At 37.5% G+C, this 9,889-nt stretch overlaps 1 protein-coding gene across 6 annotated transcripts; it reads left to right on the forward strand.

The window, feature by feature from the left end:
* The first annotated feature begins 219 nt into the window (after positions 1 to 219).
* On the forward strand, positions 220 to 9,867 carry apol1 (apolipoprotein L, 1). 6 transcript variants are annotated; one of them, XM_056478856.1, is made up of 11 exons: positions 220 to 426; positions 1,100 to 1,349; positions 1,517 to 1,591; positions 1,774 to 1,839; positions 5,305 to 5,379; positions 5,501 to 5,557; positions 5,640 to 5,702; positions 6,302 to 6,379; positions 6,470 to 6,509; positions 8,107 to 8,158; positions 8,235 to 9,867. In XM_056478856.1, the coding sequence occupies exons 2-11, from the start codon at positions 1,293 to 1,295 to the stop codon at positions 9,067 to 9,069; spliced, it is 1,398 nt and encodes a 465-aa protein (XP_056334831.1). In that variant the 5' UTR covers positions 220 to 426; positions 1,100 to 1,292; the 3' UTR covers positions 9,070 to 9,867. The 6 variants fall into 6 exon arrangements, with proteins under 6 accessions (XP_056334831.1, XP_056334824.1, XP_056334840.1 ...); XM_056478849.1 differs by having other exon boundaries at positions 1,277 to 1,349; XM_056478865.1 differs by having other exon boundaries at positions 1,277 to 1,349; positions 1,520 to 1,591.
* The last annotated feature ends 22 nt before the right edge of the window (positions 9,868 to 9,889 follow it).

Consider the following 9,889-nt stretch of genomic DNA (forward strand, 5'->3'; position numbering starts at 1 on the left):
GAAACACCGGTATTATAGTACTTGTGGGGACATTTGACCATTTTAATTGGCTTTAAAACTGTATAAATCTGACTTTCTGTTTTTTAAATTTGTGTAAATAAAGTTAAAAGTGTATTTTTTAGGTTCATGTGACTAACTGTAAACAAACGAGAAGTCTCTCAGTGTAGTACGTCTCTAGCACCACCTGACTGCCGTCCGTAGATTTTTACAAAACGAGGCACAACAAGCACTGCACAAAGGGCGGAGTTGATGACATTGCGATACTTCACAACACTCTAACACAGTTTGACGAACTATGAGAAAATAACATGAGATTAGTTTAAACCAAACTGTTGTATTTCATTTCATAGATATATCACGTGTTAATTTTCGTCTCAGTTTACTTTTTTAACGCATTTATTTTCCCTCGGAGGTCGGCGGTGTGAAGTAAGTTGAGCATGGTTTGTCAAACTTTAAAGGACAACGTTTCATTACATTGTTTATATTAACTAATAATGCTGCATTGTTCAGGAAACAAGCAGAAGAGACACTGATTATATTTGTTATAAATGCCGTGATTTGACATGACTGTGTCTTGCCAGAGACAGCGACTAACTTACCAACCACAGTTAACGTTACTTTGACTTCATGGCTCAAATGCCTTTATGTCGCCACACATACGAAAAGTAACCACCATGGTAATAGTAAACATGTAATAACAGTGCTATATAGCTATTATATTATATTATATTATATTATATTATATTATATTATATTATATTATGTTATATTATATTATATTATATTATATTATATTATATTACCTTTTTACACCAAGTTGGTTAGGTGTAGCCAAACAATTGATTGTTGTCATGGTTTACTTAATGATTGCCTTGTAGTAAAAAAAAAGTTAATTTTCAGAAGGATCTATCTATCTATCTATCTATCTATCTATCTATCTATCTATCTATCTATCTATCTATCTATCTATCTATCTATCTATCGGTCTGTCTGTCTGTCTGTCTGTCTGTCTGTCTGTCTGTCTGTCATCTTTTGGGCTAATGACTTGCTAATGTGTTATGCCAAATGTTACTGATCTGAAGTCTGTTTTGCCCCACAGCATTCTTCAAGGTCATTTTTCTACAAAAAAGTCTTTCTTTCTCTCTCACGATGACCTTTCAGTTCAAAGGAAACCTTCAGCATGTGATGTTTTTTTTTGACTGCAACATTATCCACAGTTTATTAAGTATATGAATGATATCTTTGACTCTCTGTGCTTCTGTGCATTTGTAATCAGTTAAAACATTCTTAAAATGGACAGTGAAGATTTTAAAATTGAGGAAAATGATGGTGAGCCCTCCACTAGTAAAGTAAGTGCCTTCCTTTGATATATCTGTTTTTTCTGTCTCTCTTATTTACACTTTGTCATGTATTGCATGTGAAATAAACCTCAGGTTCCACAAATCTAATATTTGCTGTTATTTTACTAGTTCTGATTATAAAGCATGTTGTAATAGGAAGGCATCTGCTTCCTCAGCAGGGCATGGAAAAAACACAACAGTTTTTGGAACCCAGTGAGAAATCTGATAATAAACAGTCAAAACCCTTGCAGGTGGGCATTTTATAGGATGCATCCCAAATTTAGAATTTATTTGCAGTCTAAAGACATATATGACAGCTTAGACTGTCATTTCTGGATGGATCTTACGACTGCCTTTAACTAATTGACCTAAGAGAGAAGGAGTTTTTCATTAAATATGTTTTGTCAAGGATGCATTTGTTCTTTTATTCCAGGATATGGGTTCAGGTTTAGATTCAGAAGAGCTAGCTGATGTTGCAGGCCAACCAACCCTTGGGCAGGTATATATGCATCTTTGCACTGATTAGTAATATAAACTATGTATAAGTTCTGTTACGTTGAGTAAAAAATTGACTTTTAGTTAATAAACTATAAATAAGGTGTTCTAGTTTTGCATCACTCTAAAGAGTTTTATTTTATTTTAATAGGATGAAAATGCAGATTTCCCCACACATTATCCCACTTATCACATGGATACATCCTACAAAAGTCTTTGTGTTGCATGTAAATTAATTTGGGAAAGAAATATGCTAATTTATGCTAATTTGTGATATGAACTTTAACTAATATAAACTAAACGTTTATTATTGTCTAAGTCATTACAGCATACAAAACAATTCTGTAAAAAGAGAAACAGCAACAATATTGTGGTACATCATTCTGGTACTATTTTAAAGTGCTTAAATTGCTTTATCTAAGGATTAATCATAAACATTAAACATTGAGCTTCACTAACACGTTCAAGAAAAACTGGTTAAAGTTACTGCTGTTCATTTAGGTATCTTGGACAAGTGTAGCTTAGTGTGAAAGCAGCTATTTGAACATACCTTTGGGCATTTTCAGCAATACTTTTCTTTATTATTGGCCTAGCCTAAATAGCTTTTACCAAAGATTTAAGACAAGTACCTACATGCACATCAGATTGCCAGGTGGAATATGACTTGTTGTGTAAGATCATCTAGCACAGGATGAATTATCCGTTTTAATTCAAGTAGAACAACACAAGCATTCTACCACTGCTCTCTGCCTGCCTGACTTGCTAGAATTTTCCAAATTTTGAGATATTGTGGCCATATTATAGCTTTTTATTCTCTTTTTTTCTCATCTATGTTAAGCTGCATTGAAATGATCTACATTGTAAAAAGCCCTATAGAGATCAAGATGAATTGAACTGAATTCCACCACTTGTCAAAAGCTTCACTTATTGTTTATCTTTATAACTTTTAAACTGAATGGGCTACAATCAAAATTCTTCCATGGCTCAAACCGATTTAAACGGACCCTATGACATCATTTTCCATCATGGAAATTTTTTCGCTATTTCGAAATTTTTGCAAAAGATATGCAAAATACTTGTCTGCAGACCATGCTGACCAAAAGTTATGAAATTCAAGTTGACTTGACGATCTGTTTTCAATTAATGTGCAAACAAATTTAACGTAGAAGTTGCAAAAATGGACTTGAGGCAATATCTCCGTAACGCATTGATGTATAGGGTATATGCCGAGCTAGTGTTGTTCCCATACTGATAAACTTCCGGTGACCTGTTATTGTGAGTTTTTTCCATTTTATACGATTCCTGTAACAGCATGGATGTTGTAATGTAACTAAAATACAATCAGTTAAATAGACTTTGGCATTCATTTAGTTGCTCAAACGTAAAACGAGACAAAAAGCCGTTTACTCGCACGCGCCTGTCAGAATCGGCAGGCTAGCGGAGAAGTTCCATTGAATATACTGGGGTAAAATAAATGCTCATATTATAAAGACATGGTGGGGAAAATGTAATTTAATGCAGTGCTTCTTGTACAATCTGAAAGCCACTTTATATCGGATATCACACAGCCAGTGGAGATCGCTGATTTTTAAAGAAAACAGACCTTAAACGTGCCAATTTTGCAATGGCATACAGTTCACCGGAAGCGCTCGCTTAACCCAGGTTATTGGCAAATTAAAAGTCCTTTTAGCATACTTCGGCATATACCCTATTCACATCAAACATGGTGTTTGTTACGACAACCATGGTCTTAAATTACGTGCAGCGTTTCAGTACACTGCCCCTAGTGGTCCAGAGATACAAAAAATATATTTTTTGCTTTGGTTATATTGGTTTGTTTACATCAAGTGGAGCATGCCGAGATGAATGGGGTCTGATTTCCCCAGGTCAGCCATTTTGGCCGTCAGCCATTGTCAAAAGTGTCAGAACTATCAAATAATACTTGCCATGAGTATAACCGCATTCACCATCGAGAGGCGCTATAATCACTCTCGTAGGAAAATTTGCTTTCACCATCCAAAATAAATAAAGATATCCAACATGTGCGCCCGATAGCACCGCCCCTTCCGCTAAGTGAGCAAAGCTGCAGTCGTTGAGTGCGTGAAGTGTTCATCATTCCACACTTCATTTTATTGGCTGAATGAGTGCATCATCCGGGTAATTAAAGCGCACTTATTATTTTTAAAGTTTTCAGTGTGAACGCACTTCTTACACTATTTGTACCACAAAATGGTGTGGAATAGTGCATAAGTATGCGATTTGGGATGCAGCTAATGGCAAATTGCTATGAATGTCGGTATGTGTGTTCGGGACTGTGCTCTGAAGGTGCTCATAGTTTAGTCGCAGCGCCACCTTTTGGTCAAACGTTATAATGATATTTCTAAGAATGCTAATAACTTGTGACTAATTTTGCCTATTGTTATGAAACTTGTCTTGATACATTTCTTGTGTTTTCCTGAGGATAATTATGCCTTATTAACTGAACTTCCTGTTCGCCATCTAGCCTTAAGTCAAAAACCTACTTTTTCAAACTTTTCCTACATCGTTTGACTGATTTGCACCAAAGATGACTCAGATCATCTTCAGACCATGCTGACAAAAAGTTATTGAACTTGTGTTGATAGGTGTTACAGTTTTTGTTTACTGCACCGACAAATGTGATGGCATAATACCAAACTACATCTGAGTTCGTATCTCTGCCATAGTTAAAGATAATGACACCAAATTTTAGGTCTGTCATTGTCTCCTCACACGGACCACACCATAAAAATTGACAGCGCCACCTATGGGTCAAGAGTAATTAGCCGTTATAATTGAAACTTACAAATTTTGTAATAACTTTTGACTGCATATGCTTATTTTGATGAAATTCTCAAATTATTCCTTGGTTCATGCAGACAATGCAGATATCAATTAGGCCATAATCTGCCAAACTTCCTGTCTGCCATTTTGATTTGGTTCAAAGCTATTTTTAACTCCCCCCAGACCATTGGTCCAATCTTCACCAAATTTGGCTTCACTCGGATCATCTTCAGACCATGTAGACCAAAGGTTGTGGAATTCATGTCGAAATACAAAACCGTTGTCAGAGAACGTTGATAAAATTTATTCCCTAATTGACATGACTTCCTGTCCACCATCTTGAATTAGTTTGAAAATCTGTTGTTTTGAACTCTCTATGGATCGTTAGCCCAATTTCCACCAAATTTGGCTCAGACCATTCTGCCAAAAAGTCATAGAATTTTTACGTTGCTCTGTAGCTTGTTGCCATGCTTGTTTATGATGTGGCCGCTGGGCTGCTTGGCCCCGATAATTGCTGCTTGCAGCTTTGTTTTAATATAAACTTGGTTTTGCATCTTGTCTTTTCTCATCAGAACAGATTATAGGCCAGAAAAACACACTTTTGAAGTTATTTTTGAAATGTAGGCCTGGAGAACCATAGGCTCATGGATTCCACTTATCATTGCAGGTTGATAGTAATGAGGTCTTGGAAAATAAGGTGGCTGAGACACCAAGAGAAGCTAGAGAAGAGGAAAATCCAACAGTAAGCACCTACTTTATCATATGAAGTGAATACTGCTGGTTTTATCATTGTAAGTTTCTAAACAGGTAATCTGGACTTGGTCTCTATTTAAATAACATTATTTTATTTGACATTTTTACAGCAGAAAGGCCAAAAGAAGAAACCCAAAAATCCTTTTATGCCTCAGATTGCAGCAAAGGTAAACACAATTTGTTTTTCATGCTTGCTTTTTAAAAACGCTCAAAATTGTTATTCACTGGAGTCATGTGCTCTTATTTCAGAACAAAACAACACAGAAGAAAAATGAAGACCAAAATATTGGAGCTGGCAGTGATGTGGCAGAGGTACTGTAATATCTTATTAAAAACATAATGCTCAACAGGCAAAAAATGAGAACCGAGAGACTGTAGTGGTTTCAAATATAAGAAAGTTTGATACTACAAGTCAGGACAGTAAATTAGATGTTGGAATTTTTTATGTCTGCAAAGAGTAAGAGAAGTTTGTGTTACCCCGGTCTCTGTTGGCGTCTGTCTGAGCTTGTTTTCAGCAATTAAACATGCTGAATTGGCTTATGTTGGCTTGCAGATTGTCTGAGAAGTGACGTTTAATCTGGTGCTTATCCATGATTGTCAGTGTCTGTTGGTGTTGGTGTGGTGTGTACTGAACTTTTCTTTTTACACAACAAAGGAAAAACAGTATTTAAACTAGACTTTAATAGGATCTCTTTTTTAAAGTTCAGGCACAAAAAAATAAGTCTTTGGGTTTTTTTGCAACCTCTGACAAAATCAAACCACATGTAGAAACTACCTTCCTATTTGACTAACAACTTCTGCAATTATGTGGGTTTCTGCATTGGAAGTTTCCCATCAAGTTCTCCTTTATACATTGTTGTCCAATCTCCGCTTGCAGAATAAACCTGACATTACTTTCTGTTTCTAATCAGACTAAAGCCCACAAGAAGACCCTCATGGAATGGCTGGACGACTTTCGATTAAGTGAAACTCAGAGAGAGGATGAGGAGGTTGGTTCTATATGTATAGAGCCTTGCCTTTGATTTAGAGTCCATGTTGAATAGATCATATTTAAATGATCCTAAATGTGTTTGTCACAGGATCTTGAGGGCCTCATGGATTGGTGGAACACTGTGGAACGTGAGTTTGTCCCGCCATGTTTGTCCACAATTCCCCACAATATTGTTTAGCACTAGCACTCTCACCTGGAAGTTTCCAGTGAATCCAAAATTGTTTAATAGCAGGTTCTGGTCTGTTGAAATTGGATTGAATCTAAAACACTGGCCCTCCAGAAGCAGGTTTGAGCATCATTGCTTTAACTTAATAGTTTAAACCTAGGGTGTTTGCATGACAATCCTTTATTAAACATTGAGCTTTTCCCTTGCATTTTTTTGAAAACGCTTGCATACAGATAGCAAAGTTGATGATGTATTATAGGCCAGATAACCCCACTTTTAATGTAATTTCTGAACAATAGGCTCAGGGTTTTATGGATTCTTCTTATTGTTCTGAAGTTTGTTTTTTCAGGTCCCCAAAATGCTTTTGTCATGCAAATATTTTTTCCAAAGTCTTATTTACTTTACCAGGTATCGCCACAGTGGAATAAACCACCTGTCACAAACGTTTATGATGTGGTCGATATTAAATTGAAAATGGTGTTGTGTAGTTAATGCAACATAGGCTCATTCTGAAAATGTAGCCCTATATATGTTTCTGGAGATTGTGAATTATGTAGCCAGAGCTACGTATGGCTGCATTTCGTCTTTAAAATGAATGCTACGGGGTGGTATGATGATGTTCCTCTTACCAGTTTGTCCAGTACCTCAATACGTATGTCGGCAGACTTAAGATGCAGAGCAGCGTTGATCGCTATGACAGGGTTAGAGTCGTATTGAGTTGAAGTTGAGTTCCAGAAAGCAGGTAAGAAAAAAACAGAATCCAAAAAAAAAACAAAAACAAATAAATAACAGGGTGAGAATGTGGTAAAATCTAAATACGTGGTAAAAATCAGCTTTTCTTTTTCTCGATTGCTTTTCAAAACACTGCGGTTGGGTTTAGGGAAGGGGGTGGGCGGGTCAATCGGTGCTTTTTAAAATACTATTGGTTGGGTTTAGGGAAGGTGAAGGGTGTGTTGATTGGTCAGTTAGTCAGTCAGTCAGTCGACAGCGGCCTCCTGTGGATTTACCTGAGAACAGCAGGGGCGAATGGTACTCGCCAAAAAAACATTTTGAACGTTTGAGATCTGAAAAAGCATACACAGCGACCTCTGGTGGATTCACGAAAACAAAAACAGCAAAAAAAAAACGTAGCTCCTGGGACGTATTTTGCTCTCTCCAGAAATGTATATAGGGGTACGTAATCAGAACGAGCCTGGGTTTGTCTTTTGAAAAGACAGAGTTTGTCTTTTCAAAGAGATTAAGTGTATCGCTCACAGTATCTTGTAAAGGCAAAAGTAAACATTTTTGAGATTGTAGATTCACTCAAGCACTCAGAGTGCTTCTTCAGGTGTTCCATCCCCTACATCATAATCATATGACAAAAGAAAAAGGCCCTTACGATAGTTGCATAAATAAACGTATTTATCTTATTTACTATATATTCACCTTGTTGTTAGTATACTGTTGATTACTGAATATTGATTAAGAAAACATATTTTTCCATCACATTTATTCACAGTCTTTCAGGAAAGCACCCCTGGACCCCTTAATACTATATCCATTGATTTTTTCCATTTCAGAATGGGAGGACATGCCCAAAAGTGACAACATGACTGAGAAAGAGGAAGCCAGGTAAACCCCCATTCATTCTGTGTTCATGTGACATGACAAATAAAGTAAATGTGACTGACCAGCTGCTTTTTCTCAGGGCTTTTGCTGTAACCGCTGAGAAGGTTCAAAAGGGCATACGAGTGTTTAACAAACTTTTCTCTGAGCGAGCAGAGGGACTGTGGCAGCACGTGATCGACCTGCACGCCATTGCCGATGGCCTGGACCGCTTCAACAAGAAGACCAAGATAGCCCAGATCACCGGTGGCTCCACCAGCGCTGTGGGTGGTGTAGCTACCATAACTGGCCTCATCTTGGCACCTTTTACCATGGGAACCTCTCTGATTGTCACTGCGGTTGGTCTGGGTGTTGCCATGGCAGGTGGGCTTACCTCTGCATCCGCTGGCATAACCAGTACTGTCAACAACTCTTTGGATCGCAAGAAGGTGGAGCGCATTGTTGAAGACTACCAGGCGAAGATGGGTGACCTTAACAAATGCATGAAGTTCATCAAGCAAGGCATCACAAACCTGCGCAAGTTCAACTTGAATAAGATGAAGAAGCATGCTTATAATCGAGACTTCCCATGTTTTGACAATGTCTATGAGGACGGTGCCATGGCAGGCAAAGCTATTCTAACTAATGCTAATGAGATTATGCGTGTGATGCAGATAGCCAACGTGGCAGGAACCACTGCAGCACGTGCTGTGCAGATCGCTAGTATATCCACAGGTGTTCTGACGGGGCTTTTTGTCGGGATGGACATCTACTTTGTGGCCAAGGACTCCCATGAGCTGAAAAATGGTTCCAAGTCAGAATTTGCTGCCAAAATCCGAGAAGTGGCAGAACAGTTACACGAGGGCTTGATGGAGCTCAACATCATCCGAGATGAGCTGCGCATGACCACCACTGTGAAAGAAGACCAAACATCTTGACAAAGTTTTGCTTTGGGTTTATTATTACTACTCTCACACAAGATGGAGTAAAAATGATATGGTTATGTAACTATAGTGGCTTCTCTTATTATAAAGCAAACCAAATCTGTGGTCTTACCTTGTTTTTAGGACTTTATATCCACTTCATTTTAAGGTGTAACTACTGCTTTTATGAGGATTAAAGTCTAAGATCTACATCAATCACCAGTAGGCTAAACACGCTAATCACTGCCGTATCTGTTTTCAAGCACTTTTCTGCCACTGAGAGTCTGAACTGTACATCGCGGAGACTGTTGGAGACATTTGTTTTGTTGCTGCTTCAGAAGTGTCATACTTATTTCAGATTAATTATCAGCAAACTTTAAAATTGTTATTTTTTATTTGTGCAATTAGTAGGCTCCTTGCCTGAGTGGGCCCTTGGACCGCAGCCCCCATAAGCCCATGTATTAATGCACTCCTGACAACATGGTGTGGATTTTTTAACTGCTGCTTAAAACATTTGTTTTTTTATGTTATTGTACATTTGCTTTTGACAAGTGTTTGTCATCGATGCTCTTATTTATTTATCCATCTATCCATGTGCCTCTTTATCTGTCTGTCTATGTATATCTGTCTGTCTGTAACGTATTATCGCTCAAATGTCACTACAAGTTTGTGACAGTCTTTAGTACCTTTAAAATGAAGGTATTTTCACTTTTCATTTTGTCTGTAAAATAAATTATACGATGTTCTTTATTGGAGGCAGTTGTGGTCTATTCGACGTTCATGTAGCAAAAAATTAAACATTAATTGTTAAAACCTGGACCAAATGTGTCTTTAA

The sequence above is a fragment of the Danio aesculapii genome, chromosome 2, assembly GCF_903798145.1.
Source record: "Danio aesculapii chromosome 2, fDanAes4.1, whole genome shotgun sequence".
In the NCBI taxonomy this organism is placed as follows: domain Eukaryota; kingdom Metazoa; phylum Chordata; class Actinopteri; order Cypriniformes; family Danionidae; genus Danio; species Danio aesculapii.

Excerpts from the sequence above, each read along its gene's own strand:
- apol1 (XM_056478856.1), top strand. The coding sequence starts at position 1,293 with ATGGACAGTGAAGATTTTAAAATTGAGGAAAATGATGGTGAGCCCTCC. Across the intron at positions 1,350-1,516 it reads GTGAGCCCTCCACTAGTAAA|CAGGGCATGGAAAAAACACA; the intron begins GTAAGTGCCTTC and ends CTGCTTCCTCAG. Across the intron at positions 6,510-8,106 it reads TTGGTGGAACACTGTGGAAC|AATGGGAGGACATGCCCAAA; the intron begins GTGAGTTTGTCC and ends TTTCCATTTCAG.